Consider the following 26,090-nt stretch of genomic DNA (forward strand, 5'->3'; position numbering starts at 1 on the left):
GGAGAATGTGAGGGTGGGATATTTCAAAAGAACAGCATGTATACTATCTAGGGTGAAACAGATCACCAGCCCAGGTGGGATGCATGAGACTAGTACTCGGAGTTGGTGCACTGGTGAAGACCCAGAGGAATCGGGTGGAGAGGGAGGTGGGAGGGGGGATCGGGATTGGGAATACATGTAAATCCATGGCTGATTCATATCAATGTATGACAAAACCCACTGGAAAAAAAAAAATAATAATAAAAAAAAAAATAAAAAAAAAAATAAAGAGTAGTGTTCACTCAGAATGAAAAAGTCTGCCTCACTTTTGCTGACAGACAATAAAGACTGGAGGGAGGGGCATTTTATACAATTGTTTTTCTCAAAAAGTAGGAAAGATAGGCATGCCTTAGGCATGTATAGATACAGCACCTGCCAGTTGAAGGTACTCCAGCCAAGATAACTAGGACTTAGAAACAAAAAATTCAAAGTTAAAGTTCCGATAAGAAGCTAACGGTTGTGCTGAGAGGAAAATGGAACTAAACCATAAAGACCAGGGATTTAATATCACATAGGGGAGAAAATTTATGTCACTAACTTCTTGTACATGAGGAGCTGGGACTGAGTTCCCTGAGAAAAATAGGAATCTGAAAATGTGGTCCTATCTGGAAAATTAGGTCTAGAGAACCTTCAGCCACTTGCTGTGGTATGTGACAGGGAAATAAGCTAACCATGTGACAGGGAACTAAGCAGTGGGTAGAAGAGTAGAATGTCATGTCTAACCAACCTTTGTGGGAAAACTATATAGAAAAATCAATACAAAAGCTAGTAAAACTTCTTAGAGGCAGAAAAACAGAAACTGCTCCATATGGTATCTCTACAACCATGAGTACCTGGAACTTTCGAAAAAAACAATTTCTTCTGAAGGTAAGCTCCCAAGTAGAAATTATAAATCCTGTGAACAAACCAACCACACTAAGAGAAGAAATAACAAAGGATGGAATTTATACTTTAAGAACTACAGATACCAGAATAATCAGAAGGAAATTTTCAAATAAATATGGCCAATAATCCAAGATATGAAGAAAAGAATAGACACCATAAAACAAGGGGGGAAGGATGGATAGATTAGGAAAAGAAAACAAGCAGTATATGTAGCTAACTGCCATACTACATTATCTTTAGGGGACAGGGACTCAATCTCACTCATTTTTTTGTCACCATGCAGTATGTAGACAGACGGGGATAGTGAAGCACAGGGAAGCCTGACATGCTGCAGTCCATGGGGTCACAAAGAGTTGGACACAACTGAGCAACTAAACAAGTATCTAGACAGAGTATTATGCACAGCAGACAATTTTTATTTAACTGAATTATATTCTATGCCCATATTTTAATGTTACCAATCTTAAGAAAAATAAAAGTTTACCAAGAATTTTTTTTTTTAACCTTCAGCTAAACTGATTAGAACCCACTCTAGTACTCTTGCCTAGAGAATCCCAAGGACAGAGGAGCCTGACAAGCTAGAGTCCACAGTCACAGAGTTGGACATGACTGAGGCGACTAAGCAGCAGCAGCAGCTGACTGATTAGAAAAAAATAAGGAAAACAGAAATTAAGAATGAGAGAGGGGATCTCACTACAGATTCTATAAATATTAATAGGATAAGTGGCTGTTAAGAACAACTTTATGTTAATAAATTCTACAACTTAGATGATATGGACAATTTCCTTGAAAGATTCAAACTACTAAAGCTCAGTCAAGAAGAAATAGATAACTTTAATAGCCCTGTATTTACCAAAGAAGTTAAATTTGTAGTTAAAAAACAAAACAAAAAAACCTCACAAAGAAAACTCCAGGAAACTATTCTTAATGACAGTCTTTAAATTCCATATCATCATATTTGTATTAAAACATGATCAATGATGTTAAAGATATAGGGAATTTAGTCAAAATAAACCAATGATAGAATGTGTGTGTATTGTAAGAATTACTTTTTCTTGCTCACTTCCATAATATTGGACAAAGTATACATGACAGTGAAGGGTAGCAGAATGTGTCACCCCAGGATATGCCACTTTGACATAAGGATTATTTTGAGCTGGTGACAATGAAAAAGAAGGATGCAGGAGAAAATCTCTGTTTCCTGCCTCCACACACACATCTCCTGCCTGCCACACACACACACAGGAAAATCAGGATGACTTTCAATCACTGGAGACAACACTGAACTTTTATCAGCCTAGAAAGAGTAAATGAAGAATTTATGGAATAAACCTCACTAATGGGCTTTTACCTTCCATTAATTCTCCCCATACATTTATTTACCTTATCACAATTTGCTGTGCCTAGAAGCTCAAAGTCCCTTTCCTTCATCTTGTCACTTCTCTACAAAATGTATTCTTCACTTGTTAGGATGCTATTAAACCCCACTTTCTAACCACCCTTTTGAGTTACTCACCACTGAATACTCCCTTGAGTATGCACATGTTAATAAACTTCTGTTTGTTTTCCTCTTGTTAATCTGTCTTTTGTCAGTCTAATTCACTGGGCCCCAGTCAGAGAACTTGGGAGTGTGAACAAAATAAAGTCCTTCCTTTCCTACAACAGGCACATTTAATAAAAAGAATGTCACAGGGAGACTTTGAAAGACCAAATGTTATTAACCAATTCATAAAATTCTTCATACTGCAAAAAATAAATCCACTAGAAGAGCATTTAAACAAAACATGAACACCTATCAGAAAAATATGTACTCATTATGTTTTAAATATAAATAATGGTTGTATATTGAATATAATGTACTGATATTAAGAAATAATACTTAAAAAGCATTCAGATCTACACACAGAATGTACACCCAAATTATTTATGTGCTTCACACCACAGGCTCACGAACTTTCTGTCTCTGCTGTATATTGTTTTCCTCCATTATGTCCTTTATTATTAGAAATACAGTAAGTTGTTACTCTTTTCACTAATGTCAGTGTTATGTTTGTTATAATCTTGTTAAATTTTTGCCCCCTTTTCTCCCTTAATACTAAGACATCTGTGGCATGAATTCTGCTGGCTACTTTAATCTTTTTTTTTTTTTTTAACTGGCATAAGTCTGTACAAGGTTTATTTATCAGTTCCATGGAGAGTAGGTAATCTTTCCGATAGAAAGATTTAGTTTTAAAGCTTCACCATCTTGAGAAACTTTTACATGTGTGTCTTGCTGTTTTGTTGACCTCTCACTCATTTGCAGTATTCACATCACAAATTCTAATCACAAGCTATAAAAGAATCAGAAAAAGAAGAGAAGGTGAATCGGGGTAGAGGAAAATGACCCATAACAGGCTGATAAGAGGGAAGTACAGAAGAATGAAATAGCTCAGAAAAACCTGAGCAGCACAAACAGGCAGATTATCTGTATTGCTGTTGTTCAGTTGCTAAGTCATATTTGACTCAGCAACCCCATGAACTGTAGCCCACCAGGCTGCTCTGTCCTCCAGTATCTCATGGAGTTTGCTCAAATTCATGGTTATTGTGTTGGTGATGTTATCTAACCATCTCAACCTCTGCCAACCCCTTCTCCTCCTGCCCTCAATCTTTCCCAGCATCAGGGTCTTTTCCAATGAGTTGGCTATTTGCATCAGGTGGCCAAAGTACTGGAGCTTCAGCTTCAGCATCAGTACTACCAATGAATATTCAGGATTGATTTCCTTTAGGATTGACTGGTTTGATCCACTTGCAGTCCAAGAGATTATCTTTATGATCTTGGGTAAATGAGAAGGTAAGGAGGAGAGCCGAACAATTGATGCTTTTGAACAGTAGTGTTCGAGAAGACTCTTGACAGTCCCTTGGACTGCAAGGAGATCCAACTTCAACAAAATGAAAAGAGAACTTACAAAATAGGAAAAAAATATTTGGAAACAACATATATGATAAGGGGTTAATATCTAAAATATATAAGGAATGCATGCATGTAAGTCAACAGCAGAAAACCAAACAACCCAATTAAAAAATGGGCAAAGGACGTGAAAAGCTATTTTTCCCAAGAAGACATATAAATGGTCAACAGTTATATGAAAAGGTGATCAATATTGCTCCTCTGTCCATGGAATTCTCCAGGCAAGAATACTGGGGTGGGTTTGCCATTCCCTTCTCGAGGGGATCTTCCTGACCTAGGAGTCGAACCCAGGTCTCCTGCATTGCAGGCAGATTCTTTACCCTCTGAGCCACCAGGGAAGCCCCACTAATCATTAGGGAAATACAAATCAAAACTACAATGTGATTATCATCATATACCTGTTCTGTTCAGTTCAGTTCAATTGCTCAGTCGTGTCTGACTCTTTGCGACCCCATGAATCACAGCACGCCAGGCCTCCCTGTCCATCACCAACTCCCAGAGTTCACTCAAACTCATGTCCTTCGAGTCGGTGATGCCATCCAGCCATCTCATCCTCTGTCGTCCCCTTCTCTTCCTGCCCCCAATCCCTCCCAGCATCAGGGTCTTTTCAAATGAGTCAACTCTTCACATGAGGTGGCCAAAGTATTGGAGTTTCAGCTTCAGCATCAGTCCTTCCAATGAACACCCAGGACTGATCTCCTTTAGGATGGACTGGCTGGATCTCCTTGCAGTCCAAGGGACTCTCAAGAGTCTTCTCCAACACCACAGTCCAAAAGCATCAATTTTTCGACACTCAGTTTTCTTCACAGTCCAACTCTCACATCCATACATGACCACTGGAAAAACCATAGCCTTGACTAGACGGACCTTTGTTGGCAAAGTAATGTCTCTGCTTTTTAATATGTTATCTAGGTTAGGATGGCTATTATAAAAAAGTCAAAAGACAGGAGGCCTTGGCAAGCATGTAAAGAAAAGGGAATCCCTGTACACTGTTGGTGGGAATGTAAATTGGTACAGCTACTATGGAGAACAGTATGGAGGTTCTTCAAAAACTTAAAAATAGAAGTACCATATAGTTCAGTAATCCAACTTCTGCATATATATCCAAATGACAAGAAATCAATATTTTATAAAGGTATCTGCACCCCCATATCCATTACAGCATTATTCACAGTAGGCAAGACATGGAAAAAAACTGTTATTTACAGATGAATGCATCAGGAAAATTTTGTATATAAAGTACACATACACACATACATACACATAGCACTCTTTGGTGCTATGAGTTCAATTTTTTTTCATTTCACATATAATTGAGATCATGAAATATTTGTCTTTCTGTGTCTGGCTTCTGAGCGTAATGTCCTCTGGGTTCATTCATGGTGTTACAAATGGCAGGATTTCCTTCTCTTCTAAGGCTGAATAATATTCTGTTTCACTTATGTGTGAAATGAAAAAAAAATTGAATTCATATCACCAGAGAGTAGACAGCTGGTTACCAGAGTTCTGGGTGAATATTGCATAGAAGAAAATGGGAGATTTTGATCAAAGGGCACAAACTTTCAGTTGTAAGATGAATAAGCTCTAGAAACCTAATAATCCGGATGGTGACCACAGTTAATAATAATGTATTATACACTCAAAATTTGCTTAAAGAGTTATCTCAAATATTCTCACCACACATACACACAGAGGGTAATTCTGTGAGACGATGAATTGTTAATTAGTTTGATTATGCTATTCATTTAATAATATATGAATTTATCAAAAGATCACATTGTATAACATAATAAATATGCTATTTTTGTCAATCATAACTCAATAAAAAAATACAGTGAGTAGTATACGGTGGCAGAGTCTTAATGCCACCAAAAGGTGTCCATTTTCCTCAATGCTTTTATCTTAATTTCAATATGCTCAGAGTTCTGATTAGAAGATACTGGAACTAAAGATTTACAATGTAAATAAAAGTAATCATACATTAAAAATACAAGACTATCTGGGTGATAAATCTTTGTGTACTTGCAGATCCTCTCAACACCAGAACACTGCATACCATTTCATGCATGTTAATCACTAACTGTGTTGATTCGCTTCATTCATGTCTGACTCTTATAACCCTAGGGACTATAGCCTGCTAGGTGCCTCTGTCCATGGGATTCTCCAGGCAAGAATACTGGAGTAGACTGTCATGCCCTCCTCCAGGGGAATCCTTCTAAGCCAGGGATCAAACCTCCATCTTCTGTATTGCAGGCAGATTCTTTACCCCCTGAGCCATCTGGGAGCCATGCATTTAACCACTATCTATATCCTGATCACTTTCAAATGTCTATCTCTAGCTTTCTCTGTCTTTTGGATAGGTATCAAAACCTTATTATGACTAAACCTGAACTACAGATATCCCCAACTCCCAAACTCAGTCCTTCCACAGTCTTCTCCATTTCAATTGATGGCAAATCCATCTTATTTCACTTGCTCTATTCACAACCTTTGGAGTCATTTTGTTTTCGTTTATTTTTATTAGTTGGAGGCCAACCATTTCACAACATTGCAGTGGGTTTTGTCATACATTGACATGAATCAGCCATGGAGTTACATGTATTCCCCATCCCGATCCCCCTGGAGTCATTTTTGAAGAATCATACTAACACACACCTCATCCTATTTATAAGCAAATTCAGATGGTTTAATCTCTCTACTTTTCAGAGGGTCCGCCACTCATCCTAATTGATGCTAATATCTTTCTTCACTTGATCAACTTCAATTGTCTCCTGATCCCCCACTACTCTTTCCATATAGCAATCCATTTCTCCACTCGGCAGTCTGAATGATTCTTTTAAACATAAGTCAGATTTCATCATTTCCATACTCTCAACCTGCTCCTAGTTTCCCGTCAGACCCTGAATAAAAGCCAAAAGTCCATTCCGGGGCCTACAAGATCATACACGCTCTTGCCTGTGGCTACAGCTCTAATCTCTTTTGCTATCACTTTCCCTGTACCACTCACTGGCTCCCTTATTCTCCTTCAACTACATTATACACCTAGAAGACTCAGGGAATTTTGAATTTGCTGTTTCCCCTGCTTGCAGTGTCCTTGACTGAGATATGAACATGGTTTGTTACTTCACTTTAATCAAGTTGCTGGACAAAGGTTACCTCCACAAAGAAGCCTCCCTGACAACTATACATAATACTACCGAACACTCTGCCATTCTCTATTCTCCTATCTTGCTTTTTCACTCATGACTGAATTGAATTATATGTTTGTCTGTTTTTCCCAAGAAAATGAGAACCTTGTTTATGGATTCCCTATTTGTGAATTTGCCTACTTGCTAAAATTTATATGTTACCCCCATCTATACTTACAGTGATTTTGTGGTCATTCGGAGACATGCATACATGTAGAATGGTAAAAAATTTGAATTCTCATGGGTGAGCGTTTCCAATTGAGGTTGAACAAAGGGATGCTCTGCCTTCTTGTTTCAGCTCTCATACTATAAACAAGTGTCTTTTTGCAATCTATTTAGTAAACACAGTTTTCTCATTTTTGTGTTTTTGGTGGTTTTGCTTCTTAAAATGATCCCTAATAAGAGTGCTAAAGTGCTGTCTAATGTTCCTAAGTGCAAGAAGGCTGTGATATGCCTTAGAGAAAATATATGAGTACTAAATAGGTTTCATCTGGGCGTGAGTTATAGTGCTATTGGCTATGAGTTCAATATTAATGAATCAACTGTATACATAAAATAAGTATCTTTAAACAGAAACACACATAAACAAGATTATGTATTGATTGCTTGATGAAAATTGTGTGACCAAAGGCTCACAGGAACCTAACTCTGTATTTCCCTTAGGGGCAATGATTCAATATTCCCTTATTCAATGTTTATGATGACTTTATAGAACATAACTACCACAAATAAAAAGAATCAATTATATATACCCAGAGGAGACACAGAAAAACTGATAACATGTATTGCTGCTATGTGTATTATAATTAATAAAATTTGGATCTTATTGTATATGATTTCATTTAAATTTATTATTAACTTATTATTTGTATTCACCATGTCATTGAATTCACTGAACACTTCATTTTATTCAAAATATATTAATTATGTATATGTTATACAATTCATTTTATTAGTTCTCTGAATTCTTAGCTCTTTGAGATATTTCCGATTATTCAGTGTTACAAATAATGTTACAAATGAAATTTTTGTACATAAATCTTCGTATCCATTTCTTATCATCTTCTTAGGACAAATCAAATGTTTGCAATTAGTTTGATGCTCTTGACACATTTTGCTTTCTGAAAAATTGAGGTCACCTTGAACTTGTGCCATTAATGCATAAGTATCTCCCCTATACCACCTGTGGCAGCACTGAATGTATGATAGTTTTCTTTTTTTAATTTTGCATTACAATAGCTGAACACTTGCACATTATGTTTTAAGTGTATTTCTTCCGTAACTGATGAGGCTGAACATTTTTGTTACATTTGTCTTCTGAGAACATTCAGTCCATGTACCATTTGTGCAAGCTTTCCTGGTGGCCCAGTGTAGAGACTCCACCTGCAAATGCAGGAGTCCTAAGTTTGATCTCTGGCTCAGGAAGATCCCCTAGAGAAGGAAATGGCAACTTTCTCCAGTATTCTTGCCTGGGAAATCACATGAAGAGAGGAGCCTGGTGGGCTACAGACAAAGGGGGTCACAAAAGTGTCAGACACAACTTAGTGACTAAACAACAACAACAACCATTTGCACAAATGGATGGCACATGTATTAGAAGTATTTCTAATGAATTTCTAAGTAAGTTGGGATATTAACTGAAATAATTAATAGAAGTTTAAGAGAGAACATTTTCCTTTGAAGAACTCCTATTCAGTGGGATTTCTACTAGTAAAAGATGCATGAATAAATGTCCAAATTAATTTAAAGCATGTCCACACTTCCATAGAATAGATAACTGAAGAAAAGTGATATATTTAAAATAAGGGACATACATGTGCAACTCAGCAATGCAAATCTTTATACTATTAAATAGACAAGTGTTTAGTTGGCTATCATATCCCTCAAGAAGGGTGGGCAATGGAGATATTTATTCTTTGTTCATCGTCACAGGCTGTGTTACTATTCCCTGTGAAAATGCAGAAGGAAAAATCAATTGAATGAAACCCTAAATCCTAACAATGCCATGTTATATATTTAAAAGTTTACTACAGTTTTAAAGTAAACTAATAACTGTATGATTTCATTGGGGGTTTATAATTATACTAATTAATGTTCCCATTAAAATATACAGTATGCCAAGGTTTATATTGCTTTCTTGGTTTATCTTAAATTTACAAATAAAAATGTTATATCTTTTTCAACTATGTTTTTGATTTTACCCTCAGGGTTCTTATAATGAAAAGAACAAGGGATACAGAAGTAGCTAAAATTGTAACTATTTAGAAAATTCAATAAAACTACATGCTCTTTCTTGTCTTCCATGTTTACACATACTAAGGACAAAGATATCATGTCAAAAATATAATATTGAAAATTTTGTGATCAACACTTAAATGTGGAATAATGATTATTCCATCAAAGTTTAGAGATGTGATTCAAAATCAGATGAGCCTAAGTAATCATGTTTTTAGAGTAATTTGTTAAAGACTACAAGATGGAAAAGAGTAAAAGAACATGTAAAAAAAATAAAATTAATGACATAATATTAATACATTATTTCAGAGTGCTTTATGTTTAATAAGTGAATTTTGACCTTCATTTTTAAAATGGGACTGAACAAACAAAATACCTGATCAAAATCACCTGGAAAGCTTGAATAATAAATCACTGTTTATATATAACAACCAACCCTATTAGCATTAACCAACCCTATTAGTATTAACCAACCCTATTTAGCATTTCTCCACATCTGCACACACGCCTTTTTTAAAGCCATGCTATTCATATGCTCCGGCTCTATCATCCACAGCACTTTTCTCTTACTGCATGTCCATATAGAATACCTAGTTCTTATCATAATCACCTGAGGGATAAATATGACCATCTCTATTTTTCAAATTAAGAAATATTATTGTGCAATGAGGAAACAGGCACTGAGAGGTTAAATGGCAAAACTATCATTCACTGAGTAGATAGTAACAAAGTTCAAACAAAAAAATATATATGTTATGATTCTCATCCTTGGCCATATTATTTCCAGCATGTGTTTCTTTCAGATATGACTGTACCAGAATTATTTGCCACAGAGCTATCATTAATAGCTCCCATTAGGAGTCAGTTTTTTCCCTCTCTCAATGCATCTGCTAATAAAAATGCCAGCTCCATTCCGATTGTTTAACATGGAAATACTCTAAAGGAGTTTGGATCATATAAAATTAGAATAAGAAAATATTATGTTTGCTATTTACTATAATTTACTGCATCAACTTGCAGAATCCAAACTCCAGAAAAAGACCCAGTTCAGTTCAAGAAATCACACCAGCTGTGTAGTCCCTGTGACTTGGTCCTTGTGTTCAAGCCATATTTGAAATATGTAAGAAGTGGAAAATAGAGGCAACTTATTAGGTAGATCTGACACTGTTCTTTACTCTTCCCAAATCCCCAGCCCTCACATTCCTAAACCAGGTTAATCCTTACTGATGAACCCATCAGAAGAACTGGTAGTGGTAAAAACTGCAATGACCTTGCTTACCAGATTCTACTAATTTCCCCTAGTGGTACAAGGGAATCTCCAATCAGGACAGTAGCTGCCTCTTCCTGTGACTCTGCTGTGGCTACAGAGAACTGGCTTTTTCTTCATTTCCTTCATTCTTCCCTCTTCTCTTATTCTCCCTCTCTATATTGATATTACTACTTAACATCAATCCTTGAACCTCTTACATCAAATATGTCCCTGTATTTTACTTCAGGAGTCAATCACATTATAACATTTGCTGTATGAATATTCACTTTTCAACTAGCAAGCTTGAATCCACAATTAGATTAAAATGAGCAATATTTCCACATATCCTCTTCCCTGACATTGAAGCAAAGACACAATGATAACAATGACAGCAATGACAGGTTTTTGGTGAAAATTATAACTCAGCATGTGCTCAGGACATGTTAAGATTCAACGACATACTAGACAACATAATACTGACAACAGCTATGGAAAAGATCACCCTGAATGCTTACATGGTAGAAAACGTGCTTGATTTATCTTTTCTTCTTAATACTAGAACCTATCCATTCACTCTCAGACTAAAAGACACTTTGATAAAATCCTTAAGTGACATACAACTTGCCAAAAAACAGTAATTATTTACAAAACCATCAGATCAACTCTGAAAGCAGTTATTTACACAATGCATGGGATCATTAAGCACAGGTAAAAACATGAGGACCTTTTGAATTAACATGTAATACCCTTCTCACTTTTCATCACTCATTACACATTTTAAAAATACAAATGACTGGCTTTTAAAAAATGCCTTGTTGAACCATACATCCATGGTGCACAGGTGACCTGTTGAATGCATTTTCACAAACTGAAAACACCCATGTCACCAGCATCCAGATCAAGCAACAGAATGTTACCAGAATCCCAGAGGCCCTCACGTGTTCCATTCCAGACAATAACCCACCCTCAAAATAACAATTTACAATGATTTCTAACACCATAGATTAGTTTGGCCTTAAATTGCTACTTTTAAAGAAAAAATTTGAAAACTGCGACTAATGTATAAAGCTGAATTAAACATCTGCAGATATATTTTAGTTATTTTAAGTACCCAGAAAGTTTCACAGGGGTTAAAGATAGCCAAGATCAGGTGGAGGTTTCAAAATCACTCACTGAGCTGAATTTACTATGCCAGTAGGCTGTTAGCATCTCCCTTGAAAAAGCAGACTTATGATAACATACATTATTTCAGGAAGCATCACATCAGGATACAGCCATTATGCAAAAGAGTTTTAGGATATTGTAATGCAAAGAGTATATGATCAAGGACCAAACTAAGAAGAGGGGAAGTGAGAGACCCCTGAAAGCCAAAACAATTGGGGAAGGGCTGAGAGAAGAGGGAACGCTATTTTTCCTAACAGAAAGTTCTCCCTCTTCTCTCAGCCCTTCTGAACATACGTGCCAATGTAGGAGACCTAAGAGATCTGGGTTCGATCCCTGGGTCAGGAAGATCCCCTGGAGGAGGGAATGGCAACCCACTCCAGTATTCTTGCCTGGAGAATTCCATGGACAGAGGAGCCTGGCTGGCTTCAGTTCATGGGGAAGCACAGAGTTGGACACGACTGAAATGACTGAGCACGCAAGTATGCAGGTGCTGAGACAGGCTGGGCAAGAATGTGGGTATGAGACAGATGAGCTATGCATACAATTCTCCAGCAGAGATTCTGGGTTCCAGAAGCTAAAGTACCCTGACAAATGCCTATAGGTCTATAAAAAAATGTTGACTTATATTGAAGCATTTTACTCAAATCCAAATGACCATGGTCTCTGCTTCCTTTCACTGTTCCCTGAAGATAATGTTTTTAACATAGTTTTCTCTAGAAATTAAAATGAATTAGATGGTTTACATGTAATGAATTCAACACACTGGTTGGTAATGATTAGATCACTCATCAGCAAGAAAACATGACTTTCTGTCCTAAGTCCTTTTGACATTTCAGGTTGAAAATATATTTTCTATGCATGTGTTGGACTGCTGATAATTTGAATTCTTTTAAAGAAATTCACTTTGTTTAAGAGAAATTGGGGTGACATGGTGAGAGTAAAGAAAAAAGAAGTATATCATAGAGGAAAATTTATGAACTGGATTCCTCAAAACTTAAAATTTAATATTCTTCTAAATTTTTATAAGATATATACGGTGTCAATATGACAGAAGACAACTCATTCAGCAAAATTACTTGAAATGGTGTAGGAAAAGTCCAAATAAAGCTAAACAATTTAATTTTTTAATTAAAATGACGTAGTAGTATGATACATACTCGATTTTACTCAGACTACTAATACCTAAGTAAAGTCAATCCTGTTGACATTTCGTAACATTGGTTTATCATCATTCTGTGCTTCTAAGATCAGAGCAAAACTCAAAGTTTAAATCTGTTTGGAAATCTGATGGGTTCATACATCTTGGGTCCTATTAGTCACTGTACCTTGAATGCATTAAACACAGTAGGGTTTTGTTCCATAACTCAAAAGATTTTTCAATAAAATATCTAGTAGACACTATGAAAGTAATTTTTTTCAACCATTAGAATAAAAGAAGTTTCAGCAGTTAGTTAGATATTACATTAAGACAGTTGGCTGCCATTATTTCCTATGAGACTTTTAATCTTTACTGTTCACCATAAACCTTTACAGGTTTTGGCCACCATAAGTTTAGATCTTCTCCATTAAAAGCTTGTTTCCAAGTTTAACTTTCTCCTTGAGAAAAAGTAAAACATGGGCCAGGAAATACTGTTAAGCCCTGGTGTTCTCTTTATTTCAACTTATTTTGTTTCTCCTCTTGTACTTAGAGTAAACAAATTTTCAGGTTGCTATTCTCAACTTGCCAACTTCCCAAAATGCCATATTTTGAAATGTATGTGTACTAAAAAGACACAAAGATTCAATGTAATAAATTTATTGAACAGTTACTTCTCTCTGAGCGTATATACTTCTCTCTGAGTTGCTGTGCTACCTCTGAGTCTGTTGGGGCACACGGGGCATATTCCTTGGCACTTATGAACTCAACCTAGGAGGTATAGAGAGAAGAATACATGAAATACAAAAATGCAAATGTGGTAGGTGCTGTATTACTAATAAGGCTAAAGTGCTGCTGTGACTCAGAGAAAGGAAAGGGTAATTCCATCAAAACGGGGCTAGAGAAATTGGACCACGATACAGATGAAGTGGCATTTATATTCCAGTAAATTTTTATTTGGTTAGTGTTGATTTTATCCATGTTTTCCAATATGTAAATATGAATCTCTGTTGTATATTTTAGACCACAAAAGAATTAAAGTGGAACTGAAATGTATGTGATAAAATAATAGACAAAAGGTCTGCAAACTTTCATTGACTGTGTGATTGTGGGCAATACCTTCATCATTCTAGGCCTCAGTTTGTTCAACTGCAAAATGATGAATTTTGACTAAATGCCATCTTGGGTCTCTTTCGGCAGGGACTAGATTAAATCTAAACTTTCTGTCAGCTCTGGAGTTTTGGAATTTTTTTTTTCCTCCAGTTTTATTTTTTTCCCTCCCTCATTCCCCCAACTTTTTAAACTCTATGACTTTAGTTTTTTCTTTTTCTTCATTTGATAGATTTTTTCCCCCTAAAGTATTTCCTCTAATCTAAACTGTCATCATTATTAATCTTCTGAAGAATTCAGAATGGATAAACAGCTAATCAGAGTTACCAATCTGACATGGAAAGATGGCAGACAGCAAAAGGTATGGTTGGTCACTAAAATTTATAATAGTGGATTTAAATCATAGGAAACTAGCACTGTTTATAGAAAACTTAACCCGCTTTTATCTTATACGATGGTACTAATTTAACTGAAAGGAAACCCATTTCGGATTTATGCAAAAATTTAGGATTAATAGTGCCTTCAAATATATTAATATTATTTTCTGTTCTTGAATGGAATAGCTTTAATTAAGTTTTGCTAATCCTTTTGCTTTAATCCCTGGAGCTGACTTATAAAACACTAAGGTTTTAAATCAAACTACAAAAATCATCAAAGCTGAAAGTTATAGTGATAGCCACGGGAAGAGGGGGCAGGGGGGAAAACAATACAGGATTTATAAACTAGGTCTAGCAAACTAGCAATGCTTTAGACAACAGATCTATAGGTCTATTAGATATAATTCTATATATAAAATCTTTAAAATTAGTCATTGGGGGAAAGGTAATGGTGATTTATCAAATATATTTTCAGTATTTTACAGGCATTAGATTCTCTATAGCAACAACTTTTATTTTTCTTTCTAAAGACTCATCGGTATGTCAAACATGAAGGAGAGGATCTGGAGATTTATCATTTAACCTAGAAGAAAATGACCACAGAAATAGTATTTTATTAATCCCCCTGGTAATAAAATTACAATGTACTATTCGATTCTGAACTTCATAAGAGTGATGAGGTGATCTGTTTAGAAGGCACTCTCAACCCTCACTCTGCCTGCTTGCCTCCACCCTGCCTAGAATAATAACTAAATAGATAAATAAGTGAAACCAAAGCAAAACAAAACCACTTTCAGATTCTTTAGGCAATGCTTCATAAACTTTACCCACCCAAGTGCCCCTAATGAAAGAGAAGATTGAATACGCTCCCCTAGGGATCTGCAGCAAGTGTGACATTTCTTTGAAGTCATCTGTTTTATTTTAAAAATTCATGTGAGTTTTGCATTCCACTCCATAACATATATCTGTTTTATGTAAAAATGATGCGGTTTCCCCCAATATCTTTGAGTTGCAGAGCTCTAGGAAAATATGCTAAGTTTATACCATCGCCTTTCATCGTTCAAGATGCACATAAATTTTAGAAGGTTAGCTTTACAAGGAACCAAGGCAGTTACAAGATACATTTTTCCATGGATCCCACATATTTCCTACTTTTAGTTTTCTTTTCACTTCAAGGTAATTTTTTTTCCCTTTGTCAGTTACTTTGAGGTATATACCTTAAGTAATGAGCTGAAATACATTTATTTGCTATTCCAGACAGAAGAGATCCTTATTCTATTAAAATAGGTACACAGGTTTTAATAATCAAAAAACCTAGAAGGGGGAGGAATACATACATACACTACTATATATACAAAAGATAAACAACAAGGGTTTATATGACGAAGACTATATTCAGTATCTTATAACATATAATGGAAAGTAATCTGAAAAAATATACACATATATATAATTGAATCACTTTGCTGTATAGCTGAAACTAACACAATATTGTTAATCAACTATACTTCAATAAAAAATGAAAATCAGGATTTTCAAAGGTGTAGGAAGAAAACAGAAAACACAAAAGATAGATATTAGTAGTCATACAATCTTTCTTTAAATATGAAAAATATAAAAATAATATAAAAATCATTAACTAGTTTCAACTTTCCTGTTCCAATACAGTTTAAAAAGAAAGGTACTTTTTTTCTTTGTATAAGCAGTAATTTCACAAGGAGATAGGCCATAATTATAAAAAATAATTACTATATAGTGTTGACCTACTTTTATTGTTGCTGGTTGGCTGTGAATATAGATATGCTAGCTATATCCACAGTATTGGAGGTGACAGAATATGATTCAAACAGGACTGAAATCTGTATTAAGCAAATAAACATGCTAAACTTAAGTACCAAGGGAAAGTATTTAACTACAAAGAAGAAACTGGCTTGACCTTTCACACCACGTTCTGTTTTTTTCTTGCAGTCTAATTTCACAAGTATTTTCTAATAAGGGCTTAGTAGTAACACATTAAAAAAAAAAATAAGGAAATGTATGCCGAACAGTGATTTGACAAATGTTATGTGTCTTAGAGGACACGGCACTTGAGATTCTGAGGCACAGGATGTAGCATGATACACAGAGTTGGCATTATTAGAAAGGAATAAAAATGGCTCAAGAGAAACTATGTCTGGGCACACTGAAAGAAAACTAGCAGGAAATGAAAGGGGGATGCAAGTAAGTGGAATGTATGTAAGAACTTCTTGAGTTGAGAACTCTGAGTCTAAATTTTATAGGGAAAGAAAAAGAACTAGTCACAATAACTTGACAGGGGATTGCTGAAGCCCAAACAGTAAGAAAGGAAGATTTCTTGCAATAGTCTTTTGAATACAATGACATTCATTTCATGAATACATGAAAGCAGAAATAAGCAAAATATATCAGAGAGGTTTTGCTCTTAAAATGGATAGGAAGAAAGAAGTTGGTGAAATTGTAAAATAAAACTATGTAAAGATTTGCCAAAAGCCCAGAGGTAGCAAACAGAACTGAGTATAACACATACTTGGCTGAGAATGGAGGGATTATAGGTAGCCTTATAATTACTCTCCTCTAACAAGACAAAAGTAACAACTATAATATTCATTAAATTAAAGGAGTTAAAGAAATTCCGTTAATTTCATTAGAGAAAAACGTTGAGGATGTGATCAACAATACCAGGATGGCAGAGATGACTACTGGCCACTGAACAATATTATACTTAGGACATTCTGGGTTTTACAGACACACTTTTTTTCTACTTCAAAGGACACTAACCAGTGTATATGGTTTGTAGTAAACTCAGGATAACATATATGCTTTTGAGTCCTTACTGAAAGTCCTCAGAGTTATAGAGAAGTGGAACTATGCTGCTCTGCTAAGTCATATCCAACTCTTTGCAACTCTATGGACTGAAGCCCTCCAGGCTCCTCTATCCAGGGAATTTTTCAGGCAAGAATACTGCAGAAGGTTGCCATTTCCTTCTGCAGAGAAGTGGAATCATCATAGTGCAATTTCAAATAAGAGCTTTATTGCTTTTATGATCCAAGAGGAAAAATGTACTCCACATCTATTGTTTGACTTCAAAAAAATATTTCCTTGATCCTTCCTTTCATTCACTTTTCAACTTCTGGCAAAAGTAAATACTTACTAACCAACAAAGCTAATCAGTTCAAATTAAAGTCTGGAGACATTTTTCTTCTTCCTCACTGACGTTTTCACCTATCCTAACACATTCCGTGACTGTGCCTTGCTGATACTGTTGCCTCTCTAGACAGCATTCTCCTTTTCCATGTCTGTAAAAATCCTAATTCTCATACTTCACCCTTTTGGCCTCTTATACTACGCCTTCACTTAACTATCCATTCAAAAGTATTTTCCCTGTCATCTAAACTACAGTGTATTTTCTTGTAGCACTTCTCATATTCATCTCTGCTTTATAAAGTATTTGTATATATGTCTTGTCTTCTAGATTTTAAACGCCTTCTAGCAAGAACTATCTCACAATCATTTTGATATTACCAACAGCCCCACAGTATGGTTCTTTTGCAAACAATATACACTTAAGTGTTTATGAAATGAATGAACAAACATACTATCTGATTAGATATACAAAAGCTTCAATAACCTAGAATGGCTAAAAAAAAAAAGTAGGTTAAAAGCAGGTTATTAAAATATACTATGTTGTCAAATACAAACTAAGGAAAACTATCTTCCTGCTTTTCTTATATCAGTAACCAAACAAAAAATATGATTAATGCTATAGATTACCATTTAAAATATAATATTTAGGCAGTATGTAGTTTCAAACCAGTTATAAATCAATTACCTTTGCTTGCGCTTTCTACATGTTCCAGTTCGTCAGTAAATTTCAGGATATCCCGGTAATTTTCCTCACAAATTTCAGCAAGAAAATGCAAGAGGGTGGTCTTTTGATCTGTTGATTTAGTATCTCGGATCTGAAATGGAATAATGATAGTTATTTTTAGTATTTTCCAGCAATATAAATATACTTTTACTTAAAGAAGTGAAACGAATGAATGAACACAATTCATTATAATTAATAAAACTTTTTTTTAATGTCTAGGGTAGTTCCCACTGGGCTCTAGTAACAAGGTGCTGGGTTTTAAAATGAACTCATTTTCAAAGAGAGAAAGGTGACCCAAAATGTAAATAATAATAATAATAAACTTTCATCTGTATTTCTTAAAATGTCTAAATCATGATGGCAAAGTGAACTATTCTTTTCATGAGAAAAGAAGAACCACTTAAGTACTGATGATAATGTCCAAGTTAATGCGTGTTTCTGTCATTAGCATTTTGGTCTTTGTATTATCTCATAAATATATTCTTAAAAGTTGGATGCATCTATGAGGCTATATTTATTTCTAGTCATCATCTATGCAAATGAAAATTAAAGAGCAAGTGCATTGTATGCTACTTTACTTGCATGGGCCATCAAAAAAGAATAACTAAAGGTTTTTTAAGCTGATTTATAAACAGAATCTGACCACACAATCATAATAATATGTCAAATTTTATTTGTCTGCTTACACATTGTATCTTCTTTTCAGAGACACTAGAAAAGAGATGTTTCAGCTAGAATGATAAAAAAAAACCTCAAAGTATAGGACAAAAAAAATCTATAATGAGAATCTAAGTGTTTTCTTTAATATAACTGTCATACAAGACTAAGTACAAATGAAATCAAGGATTTACTTAGAAACAAAGGACAAATATGGCATGAAGTATCAAGTTTTCTCATTCTATTGGATGTTTTAATTCTATAATCCTTAGATGATGGGTTTGTCCACTGATGTCCATACTGATTTGGAGGTTTTAGCTTTAAGGATTACTGTTTAGAATAAATGAATATTCTTTACAAACAGGCTTATGAAAAGGCTTGGAGGATATTTAGGTAATTACAGAGTAATTTAATCCTTATTGTTTCAGTGGCTAAGGAAAAAAAAAATCACATTTACTTAATCAGGTCCATACTTTTTGTGTTACAGTCTATTTAAACAACTGTTAGATTCCAATGATATGAACAACGTTAAAGAAATGCTAGTCTTAAGTCTCAAAACAAACAGCCATAGGAGTCATGATGCTGGTAATTCAAGTGATCACAATGATTCCTTTTAGGATTTCTGGAATTACTATTTATCCAAGGCAGGCAAAAATATTTAAAATTTCGCATTATTATGCTGATGCATCAAACACTTTTTAAGTACTACAAAGTTAAAATGGCACAATTCAATAATAAGCTATAAGAACAAAAAGCAACAAAAACCTAAAGAGCAATTTGTCTTAAGTCAGGCTCGCAGCTGTGAAGACTCAATAGGATGTTCACTTTCCAAAAGAGAGGTCTTTTCTTGAAATTACAGGGTTCTATGTTCACAAAGTGCATCCCTTTCAGAGGATTGCTGGCTACTCCAAGCAATAAGAAAATAAACATTTTCTTTTTTGTTGTTGTTGTTTCTTACAAACTACTTTAATTCCTAAATGTTCAAGCTGGAGTTATAAAAGGCAGAAGAACCAGAGATCAAATTGCCAACATCCACTGGATCATAGAAAAAGCAAGAGAGTTCCAGAAAAACATCTACTTCTGCTTTATTGACAAAGAGTCAAAGCCTTTGACTCTGTGGATCAAAACACACTGTGGAAAATCATTCAGGAGATGGGAAAACCAGAGCACCTGATCTGCCTCCTGAGAAATCTGTATGCAGGTCAAGAAGCAACAGTTAGAACTGGACATGGAACAACAGACTGGTTCCAAATAGGAAAGGACTACATCAAAGCTGTATATTGTCACCCTACTTATTTAACTTCTATGCAGAGTAAATCATGCAAATGCCGGGTTGGATGAAGCACAAGCTGGAATCAAGATTGCTGGGAGAAATATCAATAACCTCAGATATGACACTACCCTTATGGCAGAAAGTGAAGAAGAACTAAAGAGCTTCTTGATGAAAGTGAAAGAGGAGAGTGAAAAAGTTGACTTAAAACTCAGCATTCAGAAAACTAAGATCATGGCATCTGGTCCCATCACTTTGTTGCAAATAGATGAGGAAACAATGGAAACAGTGAGAGATTTTGGGTTTTGGGGGCTCCAAAATCACTGCAGATGGTGACTGCAGTCATGAAATTAAAAGACGCTTGCTCCTTGGAAGAAAAGCTATGACCAACCTAGACAGCATATTAAAAAGCAGAGACATTACTTTGCCAACAAAGGTCTGTCTAGTCAAGGCTATGGTTTTTCCAGTAGTCATGTATGGATGTAAGAGTTGGACTATAAAGAAAGCTGAGTGCCGAAGAATTGATGCTTTTGAACTGAGGTGTTGGAGAAGACTTGAGAGTCCCTTGGACTGCAAGGAGATCCAACCAGTCCATCCTAAAGGAGATCAGTCCTGAATAGTCATCGGAAGGACTGATGCTGAAGCTGAAAGTCCAATACTTTGCCACTTGATGCAAAGAACCGACTCATTGGAAAAGACCCTGATGCTAGGAAAGATGGAAGGTAGGAGCAGAAGGGGATGACAGAGGAAGAGATGGTTGAATGGCATCAACGATGTGATGGACGTGAGTTTGAGTAGGCTCCGGGAGTTGGTGATTAACAGGGAAGCCTGGCTTGCTACAGTCCATGAGGTCGCATGGAGTCGGACATGACTAAGCGACTGAGGTGAACTGAAAAACATTAGGTACTTAAAGAAATTGACAGCACATCTTCCAAAAGAAAGGGAAATTGATCTGTATTTTATGAAATCTATGGAGAGAAACTATTTACACACAGAGAGACAAACACAGAGCCCAACAATGAAAACCCATGCAATTTTTTAGGACACCACACTGTAGAAGTATATCAATTTTCTTTTTAAAAATGCACAGAGCCAATACTGGAAAGGAAAACACAAGAATAGAAAAATAGCACTGTGCTCGTATGGCAACCTTGTGGGTGATTTTAAAACTCCCTTTTTGACAAGCATGCTTATTAGTGCTTAATTTTAAGAATTCTCAGAAGTGAAGCATAACATTTCAGTTAAATATCTTTATCAGAATCAGAAAGAGTAGTCAACAGAGTTGCATGACTTTTCTAGAATTCTAACATTGCCTTCAAGGCATGGACAAAGATGGCCATATGCCTATCTTGTCAAGCTGAGAAATATTTCAGTTGGTATGGGAGATGACTTGCTAAATCTGTACTGAAATGTTTATTTTTTAAATAACCTTACACCAACAGTCTATCTTGTGGTTTCAAACTGGCAGGGAATAGTCACGACAAATATGTGGTCTTTTAAAAATTTTTCTCTATGTCCATGACACTTAGACCAATCATTTAAAAATGAACATATAATGTTAAAACATAAGGGCAAAGCATCTTTGCATATTAAAGTATATTTACTTTGTATTATCAGGTCTTCAATGTCTCTTACTGTGTCTACACCATCCACACATTAGTCATCATCTCTCTCAGGATTTATTGAATGGTTCAATGTCAAGTACAGAAGGCAGCTAAGAACATTCACCTTCATCACTTCTAATGGCTAAAGGCATTTATCCAATAATTTGCTCTTCCAAGTGTACTTGATAGCTATAGACATCTCCTGGGGTAGTATAAAGGTAACCTGAGTATGTTCAAAATCACTTCCAAAGTGTTTGGGTTAGTTTACTAATAAATAAAATTGACTATGTTTTGATATCAGGTTAACTCAGTATAACATGCAAAAGGATGAACAAAATGGCCACCCTATAATCCTCTGTCTTGTACATATTTTCAAACAATATAATGACAAGTAGCTCCAGAAATTGGAATTATTTGAAAAAGCTAAAAACATTTTATAATATCTTAATAAAGTGAGTTATCAGTGAATGATAGCAATAAAAATAGAGCAATTCACTATATTCACTGATTAAATGCCAGTTAATAAGCCACAGTGATTTTAATTATAATCATCTGATCAATAAATGTTACACATAAAGATTAATAACTGAATTTATATTAACTGTATCTACCTAATCTTTAATAACTTTCTGAAATGGTACATGAATACAAAATACCTGCAACAGATGAACACATTTCTCTAGCAAATTCTGACCATTCTTTTTTTCCCTAATAAACAGGAGTGCTATATTATGAAAGATACTATTTATATGTGATGTGTTCAAATACATTTCCAAAACTTTAGTTAGGGAGATAGCAAAATATCTGAATAACCAATTGCCTCATAAAAGATTTATTTTGAACCCTGTCATTCGAGCCTGAAAACCTGCAGTCTTCATCCTATTTTTGAAATCAGGTGGACTGAACACACAGAAGGCAGCACACATCCAGAGTGCCCGAGCCAACAACATTTTAATCATCTATGTCAGTCACACTCAATCTTTCTGCAAAGGACCCCTTCTATAGGTAATTTTCCCTTCTCCTGAGATTTAAGCCTATTTCTTCTTGCTCTGTCGTCAGTGGAAACTGAAAATAACTGGTCATTATCCTCTGTATAACACCTCTCAAAGAGTGAAAGCTCCCTTTCTCAGGTGTCCTTTGCTCTTAAACCAGACTGTTTCAGTTCATTTAACCTTGCCACACAAATGTTGGTTTTTAAATGTTTAATTTTGTTAGGATTAGAACCCATTCAAAGTTTCCATTGCAAAGTCTCCCTTCAGCTACTAGAAAATCATACCAACTTCTTGGTTTTGCATTTAAGGCCCTTTCTCAGCTGACCCCTGCCTACCTTTCTAATGTGTCCCCTGTTGCTTTCTGGTACCTACCCTTCTCTTCAGTCTGATTACAACTGCTTGAACATACCATTCACTGTCACACCACTGTGCTTTTGTACATCTTGGCTCTCTATAGACTCTCCTCCTCTTTACTCTATCTGCCAAGTGAATACCTACTCAAATTTCAAGACTACTCAAGTACTCCTTCCTTTCTGAAGACCCCGCTAAGGAATAATTTATTCCTTCCTTTGCTATGTTCCTTCACTATAAACATTTCAACACAGTACTTTCTTCCAGTCAGTATGAGCTCTTTCAAGGGAAGAAACCCTGTTTCACTAATATTTATTATCCACAGTACCGAGGAGCATCGTAGTACATACCTAGGGAGGCAATCAATGTTTCTGAATGAAGATTTTACTCCACATAAATTCCCACCTGTGTAGGCCATAGAACAGTTCTTCTAAATTAAACTATACTCTTGTTCTGTGTGCATGTGTACACATGTGCACACACACACACACATATACATACATACACATACAGAGATATTGACCACAAAGTCCAGATTTTTTCAGGACACCGTATCTGTTGTGAGTTATATGAGAGGCAATGCCAAAACAAAGTCACAACATCCCCTTGGGAAATGAAGCACTAAACATTTATAAGGGGAGACAGGTTAGGAGCAAAGCAATTATGATTGTAGAATTACATTCGATGATTCAGTATGGGTTGGACACTAGGGATCAGAGATAAACAATAAATGGTACTTTCAAAGCCCAAAAAGCCTAGCATTTACTAGAAAACACAAAATTATACAGAAAGGGGATGACGTAGCAGAGTAATTTTGTAGAAAGTGTCAAGGACTGATATAGCTAAAATGATAATGAGTACATGAAAAAAAAATGCAGAGAAAAGACAAATTTAAGACACACTATGAACACAAACAAGATTAAACCACTGAAAAGAAATACCTGGGATGACAGAAAGGGAAAGATTAGACACCAAAAGTTTTAACTATGGGTGATTAAAAGAATGGTTGTACTGGAAACAGAACTTCCATACGACCCTGCAGTCCCACTGCTGGGCATACACACTGAGGAAACCAGAACTGAAAGAGACACATGTACCCCAATGTTCATTGCAGCCCTGTTTACAATAGCCAGGACATGGAAGCAACCTAGATGTCCATTGGCAGACGAATGGATAAGAAAGCTGTGGTGCATATACACAATGGAATATTACTCAGCTATTAAAAAGAATGCATTTGAATCAGTTCTAATGAAGAGTATGAAATTGGAGCCTATTATAAAGAGTGAAGTAAGTCAGAAAGAAAAACACCAATACAGTATATTAATGCATATATATGGATTTAGAAAGATGGTAACGATGACCCTATATGCAAGACAGCAAAAGAGACACAGATGTAAAGAACAGATTGTTGGACTCTGTGGGAGAAGGCGAGGGTGGGATGATTTCAGAGAATAGCATTGAAACATGTATATTATCATATGTGAAATAGATTGCTAGTCCTGGTTCGATGCATGAGACAGGGTGCTCAGGGCTGGTGCACTGGGATAACCCTGAGGGCTTGAATGGGGAGGGAGTTGGGAGGGAGGGTCAGGATGGGGAACACATATATACCCATGGCTAATTCATGTGAATGTATGGCAAAAACCACCAAAATATTGTAAAGTAATTAGCCTCCAATTAAAATTTTTAAAAAAGAGAGAAAAAAATAAAGAGAAAAAAAAAAGAATGGTTATATTGAGAAAGCGGCAACTCTCTAGAGTAAGCTGGCTTTGAGAAGGAGGTAGCAGTTCATTTTTTAATCGTTAAGTGGTAGCTATGTGGAGCTAATCTATGGAAGGTGGTCATGGCCATTCCATTCTCTCTGCTTCATTTTATCCTATATAATAATGCTTCTTAAACATCCATATGACCATGCCATTCTCTTCCTTCAAAACAATAATGGTTCTCTACAACTCATATAAAGAGGCTCACATTTCTAATCAGAATAGTTATGAGCACAGACTTTGGGCAAGTGACCTAAATACTCTATGTCTCAGCTTTCTCATCCATAAAATAGGCATTAGATAAGACTTGTAGAATTTAATAAGATAGTCTATTATCATGACCAGGATCATCATCTAGATTAGAAGTGATAAGAATCTACTTTAGCTTCCTATCTTCATACAGAATAAATCATTACCAAAACCGAAAAGTCCCTCTGTGACCTGGACCACCATTACCATTGAGATCTTATCTCTAGCTATTATCCCTCACCAGCCCCCTTGAGCTATGCTTGACCTCCATTCTGTTGCTCCTTGAATTTACCAGGCATGTGTCTCACTCAAAGCCTGTGCCTGCACTTTTTCTCTGCCTGGAAGTTTTCACTTTTATTCACCAGAATGGCTAGCTCCTTCTCATCTTTCAAGATCTATACTCAAAAGCCACTTTCTCATTATGTTCTTTTCTAGTTACTCTATCAAAAATTGCAATCCACTCTCAAAACATCTCTTACCTCTTTCCCTCTTATATTTTTCTCCACAGCAATCATCACAAATATACTACTTATTTTTAAATATTTTATTTTTTTTTATTATAATAAAAACACTTTTTTTTTTTATTATCTGTCTCTCTCTGGCACAATGTCAGCTACACAAGTAGAGCGCATTTTTTGGTCTGCTTTGTTCACTTTTATATACTCAGCATCTAGAACAATGGGTGGCAAATAACAGGCACTTAATATATATTTACTGAATGCATGAATGGGTGAAGGTTTCCATTCCTTTTCTTATGATCTTTTTGACCTAAAATATCTTCTTCCTTCATCATGTGGTAGTAGCCTACACCCCCTTTAAGGGGGAGGAGAACCAACATTTCTAACCTATCTATCATGTGCCTATGGGCCAGGTACTTTGATAAGTGCTTCAAATGTGTCATCTTTTCTTTAAAAAATCATCAAAACATTCAGTTATTAACAAGCCCATTTTATAGGTAAGGAACCAGGTTTAGAGTACTTAAGTAACTT

At 35.6% G+C, this 26,090-nt stretch overlaps 1 protein-coding gene across 2 annotated transcripts in view; it reads right to left on the reverse strand.

The window, feature by feature from the left end:
• The window catches only part of DIAPH2 (diaphanous related formin 2), a 950,551-nt gene that overhangs the window by 422,773 nt on the left and 501,688 nt on the right, over positions 1–26,090 (reverse strand). For both annotated transcript variants that reach the window (XM_043895289.1, XM_043895287.1), the window contains one exon: positions 18,177–18,306. In XM_043895289.1, coding sequence (XP_043751224.1) covers positions 18,177–18,306 — 130 coding nt within the window. The remainder of the gene's footprint in view (positions 1–18,176; positions 18,307–26,090) is intronic.

Source organism: Cervus elaphus, chromosome X (assembly GCF_910594005.1).
Source record: "Cervus elaphus chromosome X, mCerEla1.1, whole genome shotgun sequence".
NCBI classification, from domain to species: domain Eukaryota; kingdom Metazoa; phylum Chordata; class Mammalia; order Artiodactyla; family Cervidae; genus Cervus; species Cervus elaphus.